Below are 19,547 nucleotides of genomic sequence, written 5' to 3'. Positions count from 1 at the left end.
GTTGACATTACTTGTGATTCATACAGTGTTAAGTTCATTGAAATGACTTTACTGCAATATAAGTTTTGCATATAACTGCTGTTTTGCCTTATAATTTTAGACTGGCCTCATTAAGAAACATCAAGTCTGCGGCAAAAGCTAATTTCCAAAGCAATTTAGTATTTGGTAATAGTGGTTGAGGGCAGTTCTTTCTTTTTTCTTTTTCTTTTTTTTTTTTTTTTTTTTTGAGATGGAGTCTTGCTCTGTCACCCAGGCTGGAGTGCAGTGGCATGATCTTGGCTCATTACAACCTCCACCTCCCAGGTTCAAGCGATTCTTCTGCCTCAGCCTCCCGAGTAGCTGGGACTACAGGTGCGTGGCACTGCACCCAGCTAATTTTTTGTATTTTTAGTAGATGGGGTTTCACCGTGTTAGCCAGGATGGTCTCGATATCCTCACCTTGTGATCCGCCTGCCTCGGCCTCCCAAAGTGCTGGGTTTACAAGCATGAGCCACCGTGCCCGGCCCTCTCTTTTTTTATTTTTTATTTTTTTTTAGACTAAGAGGGCAGTACTTTTCAGTTATTCTTGTTCAGAAAAGATTTAATATTCACTCTGAGCTCAAAATAGTTACACCAGACTTTACCACTGCTAAGCTGCTGAACTGCTGTATGGTAGGCCAGTTAGGATATTCAGCTTCTATTTTTGACAAAAATCCTTAAGACCAACTTAGGTTAAGTCCATGAGAGCAGATACTGTTGACAGTCCCTTGTTTGATCACATATAATAGATTCAAATTTTTTGCATAATATCTGCCGGTGAATAATATAGTGAACAACCATAGGCTCTGACTAAGCCTTTTTCTGCCCCCCACATTCATTATAACACATCTTAGTGGATTCCACTTCAGATTGTACTAAACTTTTCTCAACTTCTTTGAAAATGCTCTTATTTGTAGTTGTTTCATGCGAATTCTTCAAAGTTGGTATTGACTCCCCAAGTAAACAACAACTGAAAAGTATTGGTAACGTCTTTAGATTCATCAAGAGCCAAGGAATTGCATTCTTAAACCCTCTTGGTGGCTTCCCTCTAAATGCTTCCAAGATATGAGCGAATGCTATAGAAATTGCAGGGAAGTCCAAAGGGCTGCACGTCTCCTGTGGACTCAGTCTTATTTCATACCTGCGACATCTTTTAAGGGAAATTTGCAAAAGGGAGAATTATGAACTTAAAAAAAAAATAGCCAAGGAAACCTCGACTCTTCAAGGAAGCAAGGAAACCTACTCTCCTTGGGAGTGACATCAGAGGAGGCCCAGTGTGAGTCAGGACTTCACCACTACCTGGCGGAACCAGGGAGCCCCATCCCATGTGTCAGTGGAGATCATCTGCGCTCTTCCCTCTCCAAGCTAGGGTTTGTCAGCAGAGGCGCAGGAGGGAGACTGAATCTCGCCTGACAGCAATGAACTGATACCTTCCTTCCCTATAAGCAGGTGACAGAGAATATTTAATAAAATCAAAAGAGGCTGGGTGCAGTGGCTTACACCTGTAATCCCAACACTTTGAGGCCAAGGTGGGTGGATCACTTGAGGCCAGGAGTTTGAGACCAGCCCCAGCGACATGGTGAGACCCTGTCTTTACTAAAAATACAAAAAAATAAATTAGCCAGGTGTGGTGGTACGCGCCTGTAATCACAGCTACTCTGGTGGCTGAGGCACGAGAATCAGTTGAACCTGGGAGGCACAGGTTGCAGTGCACTGAGATCACACAATTGCACTCCAGCCTGGGCAATAGAGAGAGACTCTGTCTCAAAAATAAAATAAAATAAAATAGGCTTAAATAAGATTCAGGATCTTAAAGTACCCAGAATGCCCAGAATACAATAAAAATCAATCACTATACCAAGAGCCACAAAACTCTCTACTTGAATGAGAAAAGACAGTCAACAGACACCAGCATCAGGATGACACAGATGTTGGAATTAAGATATAAAGAAGAATGAAACAGATGTCTTAGAACCGAAATATACAGTAGTCAAAATAGGAAACTGAATGGATGACTCCACAGCAAAATGGAGAAGACAGAAGAGAGAATCCATGAACTTGAAGTTAGAGCAGTAGAAATCACCTAACCTAAACACAGAAAATAGACTGAAAACCAAAACAAAACAAATGAACAGAGCCTCAGGATTTTGTGGGACTAATAACAAAAGATCTGACTTTCATGTCACCCAAGTCCCAGGAGAAGAAGAGAAAGAGAGTGAGGCTGAAAAGTTATTTAAAAAATAATGGCGGCTGGGCGCGGTGGCTCAGTCCTATAATCCCAGCACTTTGGGAGACAGAGTTGGGCAGAACCTCAGGAGTTCGTTACCAGACTGGGCAATGTGGCAAAACCCTGTCTCTACTAAAAATACAAAAATTAGCCAGGTGTGGTGAGGCACACCTGTAGTCCCACCTACTCAGGAGGCTGAGGCAGGAGGATCCCTTGAGCCTGGAGGATCCCTTAAGCCCAGGAAGTTGAGGCTGCAGTGAACAGTGATTGCACCACTACACCTCCAGCCTGGGTGATAGAGCGAGACCTTGTCTCCTTAAAAAAAAAAAAAAGAAAAGAAAAGTTGCTGTATTTTGCAAAAGACATAAATCTACAGATTCAAGAAACTGAGTGAACCCCACAGAAGGTAAACACAAAGAAATCTGCACCAACATCTCAGTATGGATAATAAACTTCCTGGGCACTCTGGCTACTCTGGCTGTGGAGCGATTGTCTGAGTCACTCTTGGACACTGCTTTTTAACAGGTCACCTTGGAGAGTGTAGTGTTCCCCGAGTACCTCTCAGTTCTGGGGGTTGTGCTGTCAGGCATCAGTAGGGTATGGTTCCATGAGGGTTTTCTCTCATATTGAAGCCACTAAACCTTGGCAGAGGGGTTTGTGAACCTGAATGACCCCGCTCCCACTGCAGCCAGAAGGTGCAGCCCCTGGTGCCAGAGCCTTGTCTAGGTGGCCGTGACGTGACAGTGACAGCTAAAGGGTTGACTAAATTACATGTTTTCTTCCTCTTTCCTTTCTTGTTACTGCTTTGATTGGGGTGTCTGACTCACCCCAATATCAGTGCTGAGTTGGTTGCTCAATCTTTTTTACTGACCAGAAGTTGCAAACAGTAAATGCAAAACTGCAAATACTTCCTGGAAGATAACCTGTTCCAGTGTTGCAAACGGGCCTCAGAGAGCCCTTGTGTTCTTGCGTCATTCTCCCTTTCAGAAGCTGGTGAGGCTCCTGCCAGTGCCCCCCAGCCTGTGTGCTCCCTGATTTATTTGTCCATCTTGCTCAGTGGTGTGCGGGAGGGACTGGAGCTGTTGCCCTTGATTGCTACCTTGGCGGGAACCAGCCAGCTACTGAAATTGACAAGGAATCGTGGTCAAGCTATACATGCATAGTTTTTACCCTTCTCTGTCTATATGTTGTATTTTATAATAATGAAAACTTATGTAGAGACCTAATTTATAATAAAAGTCAGATCTGCTCTGTTTAGAGTTGGGGAGATCTATTTGGCTGGTATTCTGACATGTGCCTTTTTCTGTGCCTAATTTTTTCTTGAGACAGGATCTCACTCTGTTGCCTAGACTAGAGTGCAGTGGTGTGATTATGGCTCACTGCAACCTCAACCTCCTGGGCTCAAGTGATCCTCCTACTTCAGCCTGCCACATAGCTGGGACTACAGGCGCGCACTGTCACACCTGGCTAACTTTTGTATTTTGTGGTAGAAGTGGGGTTTTGCCATGTTATCCAGGTTGGTCTCAAACTCCTGAGCTCAAGTAATCTGCCTGCCTTGGCCTCCCAAAGTGCTGAGATTACAGGCGTGAGCCACCGCATCCAGCTCTGTACCTAATTTTACAGATGAGAACATCAAAGCCTTCTGTTGGTAAGGGGTGTGTCTGGGGTCCCAGCCAGCTGGTGTGGCAGGGCTGTGGCAAGAGCCTGGTCTAGTTCTTGTTTGCTGTTTGGATTAATACTGTGTTTGGCCCCATGAGCTCTGCCTTGTTCCCTGTTCCTTTTGCTGAAGGTATAAAGAAGAAACTCAGAGATTAAAGACTCTTTCAGGGCAGAAGGCTCACACAGGCTTCCAGAACCTCCTTGGAGCGCCTGAAGGGACTACCTGACCTGGAAGAGAGTTGTCAGTCAAGACAGCCAGAGTTTTCCCATCAGAGTATTTGGTATGGCAGAGGTGGCTCCCAAACTGTGCCAGGGCACTGCAGCAAACTCACAAGTGATCATTCTCAAATGCGGCGGACACTCAAGTCTGTTGAACTCCATGTGAAGTGCTAGCTTGGGACAGTTCACAGTTCCAACATGAGATCCTTGCTGCATTCCTTCTTAGGATTTTACATCTTTGCGAAGCTGGGTTTGCAGTGGTTGTTCAGACCTAACTATACATGGAACTGTTAGGCATTTTCTTTTGGCTTCCGGATACCATGAAAAATTTGCTGAGATACCAGGGGCTCCACAAATGAAGGACATTTGGGATCTGTCCAGACAGGTACACTGGAAGCCCAATGTGTGTTTTATTTGTTGATTGATTGATTGAGACAGAGTCTTGCTCTGTTGCCCAGGCTGGAGTGCAAGTGGCACGATCTTGGCCTACTGCAACCTCCGCCTCCCGGGTTCAAGTGATTCTCCTGCCTCAGCCTCCCAAATAGCTGGGATTACAGGTGTGTGCCACCATGACCCGCACGCAGCACCACGCCCAGCTAATTTTTGTATTTTTAGTAGAGACGGGGTTTCACTATGTTGACCAGACTGGCCTCAAACTCCTGACCTCAAGTGATGTGCCTGCCTCAGCCTCCTAAAGTGCTGGGATTACAGGTGTGAGCCACCGCGGCCGGCCCCAACGTGTGTTTTAAATCTTTGCACTTAATGTTTTTGATCCCTGCACATTTTATGTTGCACGTGTCATAATACATTCACTGATTCCCTTCATTCTCTTGCGTAGTTATTGCGCACTGGATTCTGCACCAAGGAAGTGTGCGCTTGGGAGGGGATGGTGGAGCTGAGGTCTGAAGAATGAGTATGAAGCTTCGAGAGGAGGAGCATCTCAGACACCTGTCAGGCTCTGGGGCAGGACCTCAGAGGTGCAAGCTGGAGAGTGGCTCAGGGTGGGGCTGGAGATATCGGTGTGTGTCTGTGTGTGCGTCGAGGGGAAAATGGTTAAGTTTCTTAAACCAGGGGCTCATTTGTGGCTTCAGTCCCCAGGCACGCTGCTTGGATCCTGGGATTCCTCCAAGCTTAACCTCCTTGAGAGGCCTTCCTTTCCCACCACTTGCCAGACACAGAGATGCCTGAGATGCTGTTCTTCCCTCAAGGAGCTCACACTGAGTGAGAGAGACCCATGTCCTAAGTAGAGGGTGGTGAGCACAGCCTGGTGGGAAGCTGGGCCTGTTTCTCGTTTTGCCCCTCGGGTGAGGTGCTTACCCCTTGTAGCCTCATCTGTAGCTCAGGGCCTTGGATAAAGTGGTGGCCGGGTCCTTCCCACCGCACCTGTCTTCTCTCAGAAGTAGTTTGATATTTCAGAGTCAAAGCTGCTGGGAACATTCTCGTTCTGTGGAGCCTCCAGGCTGAGCTCTGGGAGTGTCCAGTGTGCTGGTCGGGGCTGGGGGGGCACTCAGGGCCAAGCCCCACCCCTGTTGGCTGCAGGGAGTCAGTCACAGCCTCAAGGAGCAGCTCCTGTTCCTTTCCTTGGTGTTGCAGGTTAGTTTCCTTAGAGGCGCGAGACTGTGTGGTCCTGACTGAACTCCGGGAAGAGGATAAAAGAAGCTGTGAGTTAGAGACAGGCCACGTGAAGAGGAGGGAATAGAGTCAGCCTCACAGACTGTCCTGATAGAGTTGCAGTGTGGTTTTCAGATTATAAAGGCATTCCATAGTCTGTATGCCAGGCACTGCCAATCCAGGTACCCGAAAATCGGAAGGTTCTTGCCTTCTGTTCACATGTTTATTTATTCAACAAATCAACATAAATGCTCATTATATGCCGTCTGTGAACGAAGCCAAGTCCCTGCCTTTGTGGGGCTGACCCTCTAGTCAGGGAGAGAGCCAGTGGTGAGGTAATGTATAATATGTCAGGTAGGGATAAGCTCAGTTGTGAGGGGTCAGAGGGTGGGGATTGTGGCCAGGGGGCAGTTGTAGATTCTGTTCTCAGGCAAAGTCTTTCTGAGATGGTGACATCTGAGCAGAAACTTAAATGAGGGAGTGAATTTTGCAAATAATGAGATGGCCATGTGCAAAGGCCCCGAAACAGAAGGAGGCCAGTGTGACCTGCAAGGCGTGAGGAAGGGGAGCGTAGTAAGAAATGTGGGTGGTGGGAGTGGTTTCTGAGGGCCATATCGTAATGGGTTTTGTTGTTGTTGTTGTTGTTGTTTTTGAGATGGAGTCTCGCTCTGTCGCCCAGGCTGGAGTGCAGTGGCGTGATCTCAGCTCACTACAACCTCTGCCTCCCAGGTTCAAGCGATTTTCCTGCCTCAGCCTCCCCAAGTAGCTGGGACTGCAGGTACGCGCCACCACGCCTGGCTAATTTCTGTGTTTTTAGTAGAGACGGAGTTTCTCTGTGTTGGCCAGGCTGGTCTTGAACTCCTGACCTCGTGATCTGCCCGCCTCGGCCTCCCAAAGTGCTGGGATTACAGGTGTGAGCCACTGTGCCTGGCCACTTTAGATTTTTGTACGAAGTGTGATGTGAAGATATCTCAGGGTTTTATGTTGTTGTTGTTTGAGATGGAGTCTCACTGTATTCCCCAGGCCGGAGTCTGGAGTGCAGTGGTGTGATCTCAGCTCACTGCAACCTCTGCTTCCTGGGTTCAAGTGATTCTCCAGCCTCAGCCTCCTGAGTAGCTGGGATTACAGGCGTGCGCCACTGCATCCGGCTAATTTTTGTATTTTTAGTAGAGACAGGGTTTCACCATGTTGGCCAGGCTGGTCTCAAACTCCTGACCTCAGGTGATGCGCCTGCCTCGACCTCCCAAAGTGCTGGGATTACAGGTGTGAGCCACCGTGCCCAGCTCATCTCAGGGTTTTGATCAGGGAGGGGACATGACCTGACTTACTTTTTTTTTTTTTTGAGACGGAATCTCGCTCTGTCGCCCAGGCTGGAGTACAGTGGCACAATCTCAGCTCACTGCAAGCTCCGCCTTCCGGGTTCACACCGTTCTCCCACCTCAGCCTCCCTCCTCCTATAGCTGGGACTACAGGTGTCTGCCACCACGCCCGGCTAATTTTTTGTATTTTTTTTTTTTTAAGTAGAGACGGGGTTTCACTGTGTTAGCCAGGATGGTCTCGATCTCCTGACCTCGTGATCCACCCGCCTCGGCCTCCCAAAGTGCTGGGATTACAGGCATGGGCCACCATGCCCGGACGACCTGACTTTTTAAAGCATTCTCCTGTCTGCTGTGTGGGGAATGGCCCGTCTGTCAGGATTCTCTTGCGGTGATTACGTAGGTGCAGATGTACTGCTAACCTCACTCCCAGCATCGTCGATTTATTAATAGAAACTGCCACGAATTATGCAATCAGCTTGAATCTGCGTTGAGAAGGACTTCGCATCATGGGCATTAGATCTCTTCTGGAAAATGGGGGGACCTGGACCGGTCACTTGGGGAGTCAGAAGGGAGGAGGGTGAGGGACAGGGAGCGTGAGTTTCTTGGCTGCTGCCTTGTGATGGATAACAGCTAGACAGCTAGGGGAGCTCCTGTGTCACCATGGCACTCCCGACTGGTTCCAGTGGGGCCCTGAGTGTCTGCTGCCTCATGACTCTGTGGGACAAGTCCTTCCAGAATCCGTCAGAGCAGATCCTAAATGCCTCTCTGTCTGGTTCTATGAAAATGTGACAGGTGGCTCATAAGCTTGACAGAGATCCTGATATGACTAGCATTAAGTAAATATTAAATGTGTTTATAAGATTAAATATAAATAGTTTTCTCTGGGGACAACAGAATTCACTTTGTCCTTTAATGTCATATCAAAAAAGCTGGCCAGGTGTGATGGCTCACGCCTGTCATCCCAGCACTTTTGGGAGGCCGAGGCAGGCGGATCACCAGGTCAGGAGTTTAAGACCAGCCTGACCAACATGGTGAAACTCCATCTCTACTAAAAATACAAAAAATTAGCTGGGTGTGGTGGCGCATGCCTGTAATCCCAGCTGCTCAGGAGGCTGAGGCAGGAGAATTGCTTGAACCCGGGAGGCGGGGGTTGCAGTGAGCCAAGATCACGCCACTGCACTCCAGCCTGGGTGACAGAGCGAGGCTCTGTCCACCGCCCCCCCCCCCAAAAAAAAAAAAAAAAAAGTCATATCAAAAAAGCCAAATTGAGGCCAGGCACAGTGGCTCACGCCTGTAATCCTAGCACTTTGGGAGGCCAAAGCAGGCGGATCACCTGAGGTCAGGAGTTCGAGACTAGCCTGGCTGACATGGTGAAACCCCATCTCTACTAAAAATACAAAATTAGCCAGGTGTGGTGGCAGGCACCTGTAGTCCCAGGTACCCTGGAGGCTGAGGCAAGAGAATCGCTTGAACCCAGGAGGTGGAGTTTGCAGTGAGTCGAGATGGTGCCATTGCACTCTAGCCAGGGCGACAGAGAGAGACTCTATCTCAAAAAAATAAAATAAAAAAGAAAGAAAAAAAGCTAAATTGAGATGAACTCAAGCCATTGGAAAAGCATCTCAGATTAATGAGAAAGCAAAGACCCGAGCTTGCGGGCCTGTTCTGAATGGCCTGTTCCCAGCAGGTTGTGTAGCGGTAGACCAACGCCCACAACCCTCGGATGCACTGGCTTCCCAGACCAGCCCCGTGGTTTCCTGGTGATGGTGACAGCCATCGGCAGTCGGCTAGAACATGGTCTCTCATTGCCTAATTGCTGACACATGACTAAGGCTTTCCTGATTGAGTCTGGGTGCTCTGGTTGTGGTGAAAAACCCAGTCGGTCATATCCATGATTGCAAAATGGAATAGTGTGAATTTCAGGGCTGAGCCCAGCCTCCTTGGTAAGCAGCAGAAGCTGCTGTTTCAGGGACTCTCACTTGGACCTTTGTTGACTCATGTCACGTCTGCCTACCAGGTGTTGTTGGTGGAAGGACCAGTTGAGCATCTTACGAGGGAACTAGGCTGGTGACGGGGGTTCCCCAAGACTGCCTCTGATTCAGTGATTCACCAGGACTCACAGAACTCAGAAAAGCTTTTTGCTTACAATGACAGTTTATTACAGCAAAATGATGGAAATTAATACCAGCAAAGGTCAAAGACACATAGGGCAGAGTGCAGGAGAGGCCAGACATGAGTGTCCAGGTGGCCACACACAAGTTTCCATCATTGCTGGTCACACTTAATTCTCCCAGCCACGATGTGTGAGAGCACATATGAAGAACTGACATCCAGGGAAGGTCACCCAAGCCAAGGTGTCTGGGGTGTTTATGGGTGGGTCAGTTGTGTAGGCGTGGAGCGTCTGGGTCTCAAGGCTTACCTGCTCCATCTCCAGTACCCACAGACGTCGGACTGATACAGCGCAATTGAAAACCCCAGGCACATGGGCTCACGCCTGTAATCCCAGTGCTTTGGGAGGCCAAGCCAGGAGAACCGCTTGAGCCCAGGAGTTTGAGACCAGCCTGGGCAACATAGCGAGGCCCTGTCAGTAGAAAAAAAATTAAAAAATTAGTGCAGTGGCGCACCCCAGTAATCATAGAAGTTTTACTTGGAAGGCTGAGAGGATCACTTGAGCCCGGGAGTTTGAGGCTACAGTGAGCTGTGGTCGCACCATGGCACTCCAGCCTGGGTGACAGAGCCAGACTTTGTCTCTTAAAAAAACAAACAAACGAGAAAAGACGCCCAGGCATAGGAAAGCAGGCATTCACCATAAATCTCGTTGTTTACAGGAGCTACCTTTATAGCCCAAGGTCTTAGGAATACAGAGACACTCTTGCCAGGCAGGATAGTCCAAGGCTTGTGAATATCAGGAGCCACTCAAGGGCCAGGCCTGGAGACTTCTGGAACATGCAGGGTTTAGGGCAACCCCCGCCAGCCACACAGTTGGGGAAAGGGTTTGCTGCAAAGTGGTCCACTCTCGCGTGGACTCCCTCCCGCCCCCCGTGCAGTGTCCTTGTGGGATTGGAGGATGTTCCAGCACACTGAGAGTCAGTGGCTGTCATTCTCTCTGTCTGCCGGGGACCCAGTCCCAGCTGCTGCCTTAGCTTGCACCCCAGGAGCACCCTGGGCTGGTGCTGACACCACTGGGGGCCATCTGTTATGTCAGCCCCGGTCCAAGGCTGTGGCTGTCTTGGCAGGAACCTGGCTGAGTGAGCCCCTTCTCCTACCCAGTGCAGTGACCATTTCCTGCAGCCCCAGGGGCATGAGGCCCAGCATTTAGGTGGGCACCCCAGCCAGCCTCAGGGGCACCCTGCTACCCTCTGCTGACGTCTGCTGTTTCTGTCTCCTAACAGTTTCATGATCAACATGGGGGACTCCCATGTGGACACCAGCTCCACTGTGTCCGAGGCGGTGGCCGAAGAAGTATCTCTTTTCAGCATGACGGACATGATTCTGTTTTCACTCATCGTGGGTCTCCTAACCTACTGGTTCCTCTTCAGAAAGAAAAAAGAAGAAGTCCCCGAGTTCACCAAAATTCAGACATCGTAAGTGCCACCCCTCAGCCTCCTCTCTCTGTCCCTCTTCTGTCACCACTCTGAGCAATGTCCTGCACGCAGGCCTCAGGCTAAAAGAAGCAAGGCTCCTTGTAGCATTTTGGGGCGACTCTTGGGTTTTGCCTTCTTGCTAGATTGTGCTTGAGCTCTCCCTTAATCATCTCTTATGTGGGGTTTATAAGGCCCTTTTCTATCTGCTGTTTATATGACCTTCACAGGAAGCATTGCGAAAATGACACCAGTTTACAGATTAAGAACCGGGGGCTCAAGAATGTTAACGGGCCTGCCAGGGTCATTAGCCAGCAATAGCAGCACTAGAGCTGGAACCCTTTTTTCCCTTTATGTATTTATTTATTTATTTGGAGACATGGTCTCACTGTATTGCCCAGGCTGGAGTGCAACGGCGGTGGCACGATCAAGGTTCACTGCAATCTCTACCTCCCAGGCTCAGGCAATCTTCTCACCTCAGCCTCCCAAGTAGCTGGGACTAAAGGTGTGCACCACTATGCCCAGCTAATTTTTTTTTTTTTTTTTTTTTTTTGAGGCAGAATCTTGTTCTTTCATCCAGTCTGGAGTACAGTGGTGCGATCTCGGCTCACTGCAACCTCTGCCTCCCAGGCTCAAGCAATTCTCCTGCCTCAGCTTCCCGAGTAGCTGGGATTACAGGTGCCCACCACCACGCCTGGCTAATTTTTGTATTTTTAGTAGAGATGGGGTTTTACCATGTTGGCCAGGCTGGTCTTGAACTCCTGACCTCAGGTGATCTGCCCACCTCGGCCTCCCAAAGTGCTGGGATTACAGGCGTGAGCTGCTGCACCCAGTCAATTTTTTATTTTTTTAATAGAGACAGGGATTTGCCATGTTGCCCGGGCTGGTCTTGAACTCCTGGACTCAAGCGATCCGCACACCTTGGTCTCCCAAAGTGTCGGGATTACAGGCGTGAGCCACTGTACCCAGCCTAGAATTGGCATTTTAAAGTCTTTCTGAGGCTGTAGCCACCTGGAAGGCTGTGTGCTAATGAGCACAAAATCTTTGGACAGGCCTTATTTTGTTGCTCTTTTAAACTTTTCGTGAAGCATCCTTTTAAGAATAAGTGAAAAAGATGGATTAGTTAAAAGAAAAACGTTAAGGAAATAATAGTACAGATGGTATGTAGATAGGAAAAAATGATACCGAAGGTCTGCCTAAGTGACTGCATCTCTGTCTCTCCAAGATTGATTTCCATAAGCCACACGGAAAAGTCATTCTCCAGATTTTAGGGTCCTGCAGCCAGAATCACTTCCTGTGGTTACGCTTGGCTGTGTTTAACATCAGTCTCAGACTCCAGGGGCCCGCAGCCAGGTTTGAGTGGGGACCTGCCAGGTCAGGTCTGGGCCGAGGGAACTCCAGGGGCACGGGCCTGCTGCCTTCAGGGACTCCCTGGATTTGGCAAGGGGCAGGTCTCAGGGGCAGGATTGGGAGCCATTCTCAGACCAGAACCCCTTTCATTCTGTCTGTCTTCAGGGGACCCAGTCCCAGCTGCAGCCTTAGCTTGCACCCCAGGACCACCCTGGGCTGGTGCTGACACCAGTGGGGGCCGTCTGTCATGTCAGCTCCAGTCCAAGGCTGTGGCTGTCTTGGCAGGAACAAGCCACACAGAAAAGTCATTCTCCAAGTCTGGGCATGGTGAAGCATGCAGCTCACATCAAATCCCGATTCCCTATTCCAATCTGGGTATCAGCCTTCCCTGCCAGAACACTTACAGCCTTCACACCATAAAGCAGATATTCACACAACACAATTCTTATACCATGGACAGGGAATTAGTTTTACATTTTTAAAAACTGGGTTCAGGGCCAGGCACAGTGGCTCACGTCTGTAATTCCACCACTTTGGGAGGCCGAAGCGGGAGAAATCACTTGAGGTCAGGAGTTCGAGACCAGCCTGGCCAACATGGCGAAACCCTGTCTCTACCGAAAATACAAAAACTAGCTGGGCGTGGTGGTGCATGCCTGTAATTTCAGCTACTAGGGAAGCTGAGGCAGAAGAATCGCTTGAACCCAGGGGGCAGAGGTTGCAGTGAGCCAAGAATGCGCCACTGCATTCCAGCCTGGGAGACAGAGTCCATCTCAAAACAAAACAAAACAAAACAAAACAAAACTGGGTTCAATCTTATCTCCATCATTGACTCACTGAGCAAACATTTCCTAAGGCCCTACCTATAGTGTCCCAGACACTATGCTAAGGTGTGTGGCCGCAGCTGTGAAGAAAATAGATGAATGCTGTCTTCATCAAGCTTACCCTCTAGTGGTGGGTGAACCCTGGGCGAGAGCTTAACCTCATTCTGCCTCAGTTTCCTCATCTGCTAAATGGAGGCAGTATTCCCAATCTCGTGGGCTTTTGTCTTAAATGAGGAAGAGTTTATAAACTCACCCAGCACTGTCCCTGAGGGATAGGAGCTGTGTAGTGTTTGCGTTGATCATATTTTGTGCCAGGCACTATGACAGGCATGATCAGGACCACAGAGCAGGCATTTATGTTAAGCTGGAAAATGAGGGTGTTGCAACATAGTTTTTTTTTTGTTTTTTTTTTTGAGACAGACTTTTGCTCTTGTCACCCAGGCTGGAGTGCAGTGGTGCAATCTCAGCTCACTGCAACCTCTGCCTCCCGGGTTCAAGCGATTCTCATGCCTCAGTCTCTGAGTACCTGGGACTACAGGCACACGCCACCACGCCCGGCTAATTTTTGTATTTTCAGTAGAGACAGGGTTTCACCATGTTGGCCAGGCTGGTCTCAAACTCCTGACCTCAGGTGAGCCTCCTGCCTCTGCCTCCCAAAGTGCTGGGATTATAGGCGTGAGTCACCGCACCCGGCCACAGCATGCTTTTTAGAAATGCTTTGTGAACTGCTTTAACCCACATTGTCTAATCAGGGCCTCCTTGCAACAGCACCGTGCGTTAGGCAGTGTGGGTTTCCTCATTTCTGCTCTCAGAGAGGTTATGGGATGTGCCCAGGGCACAGGCTGGAGAGACAGGCTCCGCCAGCTCTAAGAGAGAAGGAATTGGTGCGGGGATCAGACCGTGTCCTGCAGGAGGGATGTTGGGCAGGTTCTTAAAGGTAGAGCCACACCCTGAAGCTGAAAGGACTTTAGAGCAGAGGGCCCGAGATAGGAAGGGCAGATCAGCTGGAATCCAGCCCATCCTGTCCAGGGCTGGTACACGGTGCATTCCTGGTGTGGAGTAGTACTTTAGATAAAAAAGTGTAGTAGTACTCAAGATAAAGAGACCAGGGTCCAGGACCCAGCTCCTGAACTGGCCCTTGTTCCCTCATCTGTAAAATGGAAGTTCCGCCCCCTCCCTGAGTGAGGACGTGGGTTGGCCCTGGGAGCCTGCGGAGCTGCCACCAAGGGAGGCAACATTCCTCTCATAGCCCATCTGTTCTCGCCGTCACCTCCCTGGCCTTACAAGAGGAAGTTGACATAAAACCTGTAGACGGTGGGAGCTGTGGGGTCCCAAAGCACTTGTATTTTTTTTGTTGATTCTCACTGTTCCTCTTTGCCAGAATGCTGAAACTCTGTTCCCTCCACCTAATCATGATCCTCTAACCTTATGTGTGTAGAGTTCTGCAGTTTCCAGAGTCTTTTCTCTTCCCTCATTAAATCACGTTGGATGCCTGCTGCGGCCAGGTCTTTTACCTGTACGCTGTACAAGACAAATATTTCTAGTACCATGGCTACATTCTGGACCCTGAAGTTGGGTGCCCAAGGTTGAGTACTGACTCTCCCACATTAGCCATCTGACATTAGCCAGGTGACTTCATCTTTCCAAGTCTGTGTCCCCAACTGTAAGCTGGAGGTAGTAGTAGTACTTACCTCATAGGGCTGTGAAAACTGATGGAAAACTTAATCCATCATATGGAAAACTTCATCCATCATATGGAAAACTTAATCCATCATATGGAAAACTTAATCCATCATATGGAAAACTTCATCCATCATATGGAAAACTTAATCCATCATATGGAAAACTTAATCCATCATATGGAAAACTTAATCCATCGTAGAGCTCTTTGCTCAGTTCCTGGTGCATAGTAGGCTCTCAGATGTTATGGATTGTTACTATTTATTTATTTATTTATTTTGAGGCAGGGTCTCACTTTGTCAGTCAGGCTGGAATACACTGGCACAATCTCGGCTCACTGCAACCTCTGCCTCCCAGGCTCAAGAGATCCTCCCACTTTGGCCTCCCAAGTAGCTGGGACTACAGGTGCGCACCACCACGCTTGGCTAATTTTTGTATTTTTTGTACAAATGGACATCTGACGATGTTGCCCAGGCTGGTCTGAAACTCCCGGGCTCAAGCGATCTGCCTGCCTCGGCCTCCCAAAGTGCTGGGATTACAGGCGTGAGCCACCGTGCCTGGAGTGTGTTATTATTTTTATCCTTTTTATTAATATCGTCTCCAGTCTTACAAGAGCCCTTCCATGAAGGCATGAGCAGCCCATTTTGCGGATGAAGAAACCGAGGTGCCAGGGATTGCGGAGTTTGCCCAAGGCCACCTAACTTCTAAATAGCAGCAGAGTTGGCTTTTGAATGAAGTCTGCAAGCTCCACAAGCCATGTTTTCTCTACTTTGCCATGCTGCTCCTAATTTAGTGTTAATAGGCCTCCTAAGATAGTGTTAGTCTCCTAAGATGGTGTTAATAGGCCTGGCATGGTGGCTCGCGCCTGTAATCCCAGTGTTTAGGGAGGCTGAGGCACAAAGATTGCTTGAGCCAGGAGTTCAAGACCAGCCTGAGCAACATAGGGAGACCCCATCTCTACAATAAACAAAAAAGGATGGTGTTAATTTGTTAATTTACCTACAAGGAGAGTATTCCTTATCTGAAGTGCTTGGGGCCAGAAGTATTTCAGATCTTGGACTTTGGAATGTTTGCATTATACTCACCAGCTGAGCATTTCTCATCTGAAAATCTGAAATGCTGCAATGATTCTTCCCTTTGAGGATCATGTTGATGCTCAAAAAGTTTCAGATTTCAGACTTTTAGATTAGGGACATTCAGCCTGTAGATGTTATTTTACAAAGCAGGAAGTTGGGTGTAGTGGTTCACACTTGTGATCCCAGCTCTTTGGGAGGCCAAGGCAGGAGGATTGCTTAAGCCCAGGAGTTTGAGACCAGCCTGGGCAACGTAGCAAGACCCTGTCTCTATAACAAATATGAGAAAACTGATGCTCAGAAAGGTCACCTAGCTGATACAACCAGGCCTTAAGCCTAGACCTCCTATTCTAAATCCCACATCAGTGTCCCTGGCTACCGGTATTTCAGTGAGCACAGGTGATTTCTGTTCTAGCCACACAGCAGTAGGGAGTAATAGTGCTTAGTGTGGGGAAGGTATGTGGCCCAGGGCTATATCAGGAATTCGCACCATGATTTCTGGTGGCTTCTAGAATTGGCATTTATTTATTTTGTTTCAGAGACAGGGTCTCGCCCTGTCACCCAGGCTGGAGTGCAATGGCGCGATATCAGTTCACTGCAACCTCTGCCTCCGGGGCTCAAGCGATTCTCTTGCTTCAGCCTCCCAAGTTGCCGGGATTACAGGCGCCCACCACAATGCCCAGCTAATTTTTGTATTTTTAGTAGAGATGGAGTTTCACCACGTTGGCCAGGCTGGTCTCAAACTCCTGACCCCAAGTGATCCATCTGCCTGGGCCTCCCAAAGTGCTGGGATTACAGGTGTGAGCCACTGTACTGGGCCAAACACATTTAAAAAAAAAAAAACAACCGGTGGGATTTTTGTTGGAATTGGATTGAATCTGTATATTAATATGGGAAGAGTTGATATCCTACAATATTCAGCTTTCTCTTCCATGAACATTGTTTTATCCCTCCTGGGGAGGTCTTTTGGATTGTTTGTAATAGCAATTAACGACTTGTTAGAGAGGAGTGGTGATAAGCCACAAGTTCTTTTTCATAATAATAGTGGCAGTAATGATGATAAATGGCTCTTCTGCCAGCTGTGGTGGCTCATGCCTGGAATCCCACACTTTAGGAGGCCGAGGCAGGTGGATTGCTTTGAGCCCAGGAGTTCAAGATCAGCCTGGCAACATGACGAAACCCTGTCTCTATGGAAAAAATACAAAAATTAGCCAGGCATGGTAGCGTACGCCTGTAGTCCCAGCTACTCAGGAGGCTGAGGTGGGAGGATCACCTGAGCCTGGGATGCCAAGGCTGCCGAGCGCTGAGATCACACCACTGCACTCCAGCCTGGGCGACAGAGCAAGACCGCGTCTCAAAATAATAATAATAATAATAATAGTAATAATAATAATAATAACTCTTTCACGTCCACTCCCACTCACTCAGGTTGCACCTCTGAACAGAGCATTTAGCACCGGGGCAGCTCATGCCCTAAGGGAGCCCCAGGGAATGCTCAGCCTCTTGAGTAGCTGGGGTGACAGGCACATGCCACTGTGCCTGGCTTATTTATTTATTTTTTTTAAAGACATGGTCTCGCTCTGTTGCCCAGGCTGGGTCTTAACCTCCTGGCCTCAAGCAGTCTCCCTGCCTCAGCCTCGCAAAGTTCTGAGATCACTCACTGTGTAGGATCCAAAGTCCCACGGGATCCAGGGCTCCTGTGGGCTCTCTCTCCTGTGGGCCCGGCAGCTTTGCTCACCCTTGTGGAACAACACCGCATGGCGTGCCCTCTTGGTGATGGAATTTGTATTTTTGCCTCCCATGGTGCAGAGAGCATCCCATTTCCGTCTGGGTCCCTACCTTAGTGAGGGGCTGCCTGTCGGAGGGAAGCTCCTCAGAGAATGGCTGTTGAATTAACCAAGGCTAAATCTGTATGTGTGGCTGCCTCTAGGGAAACCCATGGCCTCCAGGCTGGGTTTGGCTTACACAGTATTTTTTAAAAAAATATTTTAATTAGAACATTAAAAAGTGTGGCAGTATCAGGCCTGGCATGGTGGCTCACACCTGTAATCCCAGCACTTTGGGAGGCCGAGGCAGGTGGATCACATGAGGCCAGGAGTTTGTGACCAGCCTGGCCAACATGGCAAAACCCTGTCTCTACAAAAAGTACAAAAATTAGCTGGGCATGGTGGTGTGTGCCTGTAATCCCAGCTACTCGGGAGGCTGAGGCAGGAGAATCGCTTGAATCCAGGAGGTGGAAGTTGCAGTGAGCTGAGATCACGCTACTGCACTCCAGCCTGGGCGACAGAGTGAGACCAAAAAAAAAAAAAAGGCAGTATCAAATAAAAACTTAGACTTATAGCTTCTTTAAAAAAAAAAAAAAATCAGAGGATCTGGTCATACTGGACCCGCAGTGATGCCCATCAGCTGTGAGGCAGCTGAGCAGCAGCCCCATTCTGCACGAGGCCTGTGCGCTGTGTTCACTCTGACCCTCCAGCCAGCTCAGGCTGCTGTGCTCATGTTACCTCTACTGGCCCTGAGAAGTTCTGCAGTGCCCCCGGCACCTCTGCTTTGCTCCTGGAACGCGAGAGTGCTTTAAAGAAAAATAAAGCTTCTTATGGAACATTTCAAACACCAGAGTTTGGGCACAGGAGAGTGGACCCCATATGCCTCCAGCCCCCAGTTTTCATAACTACTCACTCCTTGCCAATCTTGTTTCTTTCCGCTGCCGCCCACCGCTGCACCAGTCCTGGATTATTTTAATGCAATCCCCAGATGTCATATTTCATCAGGAAATATTTCAGTCCTCTAAAATTCAAGGACTTGCCAGGCATGGCGGCTCACGCCTGTAATCCCAGCACTTCGGGAGGCCGAGGCAGGAGAATCACTTGAAGCCAAGTGTTTGAGATCAGCCTGGACAGCATAGCAAGACCCCATCTCTACAAAAAACACAAACATTAGCCAAGTGTGGTGGCACATGCCTGTGGTTCCAGTTACTCAGAAGGCTGAGATGGGAGGATCACTTGAGCCCAGGAGGTCGAGGCTGCAGTGAGCCATGGTTGTGCCACTGCACTCCAACCTGGGTGACAGAGCGAGTCCCTGTCTCAAAAAAAAAAAAAAAAAAAGTAAACTTCAAGGATTCTCCTTTCTGAACATAACACAATGCCATCTTCACACCTTGAAAGTCAACAGTAATTCTTCAGCATCGTTAGATACCCAGACAACATTTATTCATAGTTCCCTGATTGACTGATAAATGTTTGATTTTGTTTAACAGTTTTTGTTTAATTCAGGATCTAAACAAGACCCATACACTGCAGTTGATTAATAAATCTTTCTTTTGGGAGAGGTCAGGTATCTTAAGGTATAATTTGCATACAGTAAAATGCCCCCCTTCTCCGTTTTTTTTGAGACAGGGTCTTGCTCTGTCACTCAGGCTGGAGTGCAGGGGTGTGATCAGGGCTCACTACAGCCTCTACCTCCCAGGCTTAAGGGGATCATCCCATCTCAGCCCCCTGAGTAGCTGGGGCTACAGGCATGTGCCACCACACTCGGCTAATTTTTATTTTTAATTTTAGTAGAGACAAAGTCTCACTATGTTGCCCAGGCTGGTCTTGAACGTCTGAGTTCAAGTGATCCTCTTGCCTCAGCCTCCCAAAGTGCTAGGATTAGGATTACAGGCATGAGCCACTGCGCTGGGCCCAAATTTTCCTCTTTAAGTGCACCATTTCATGAGTCTTGACAGATGTATGCGATTCTATAATCAGTATCACAATCGAAATCTAGAACATTTCATCACTCCAAAACACTCCTGTCCTACCTCTTTGCAATCATTCTCCTCCATCGGGTAATCAGCCTCTGGCAACTGCCAATCTTATTTCTGTCCCTGTAGTTGAACATTTTCCAAAGCGTCACGTAAATGGAATGATAGCATCACGGGCTGCTGTGCCAGCGGTTTTTCCTTAGCGACACGTCAGATCCCTTTCCATTCCTAAGCTTTCCTTCCATCCCAT

At 48.6% G+C, this 19,547-nt stretch overlaps 1 protein-coding gene and 1 non-coding gene across 5 annotated transcripts in view; both read left to right on the top strand.

The window, feature by feature from the left end:
• Positions 1–19,547, top strand: part of LOC129041192 (NADPH--cytochrome P450 reductase) — a 71,471-nt gene that overhangs the window by 28,222 nt on the left and 23,702 nt on the right. For 3 of the 4 annotated variants that reach the window (XM_054496555.2, XM_063668200.1, XM_054496556.2), the window contains exon 2: positions 10,443–10,634. In XM_054496555.2, coding sequence (XP_054352530.1) covers positions 10,447–10,634 — 188 coding nt within the window. In that variant the 5' untranslated portion in view covers positions 10,443–10,446. Of the gene's footprint in view, positions 1–6,395; positions 6,513–10,442; positions 10,635–19,547 lie in introns of those variants that run through there. The other variant, XM_063668199.1, reaches the window with a different exon arrangement.
• Positions 1,035–1,170, top strand: LOC129041825 (small nucleolar RNA SNORA14). The gene has a single exon (XR_008503961.1). It is a non-coding gene; the product is annotated as a small nucleolar RNA SNORA14 (small nucleolar RNA).

Source organism: Pongo pygmaeus, chromosome 6 (genome assembly GCF_028885625.2).
Source record: "Pongo pygmaeus isolate AG05252 chromosome 6, NHGRI_mPonPyg2-v2.0_pri, whole genome shotgun sequence".
Taxonomy (NCBI): Eukaryota; Metazoa; Chordata; class Mammalia; order Primates; family Hominidae; genus Pongo; species Pongo pygmaeus.
This window is presented reverse-complemented; position numbering and strand designations above follow the sequence as displayed.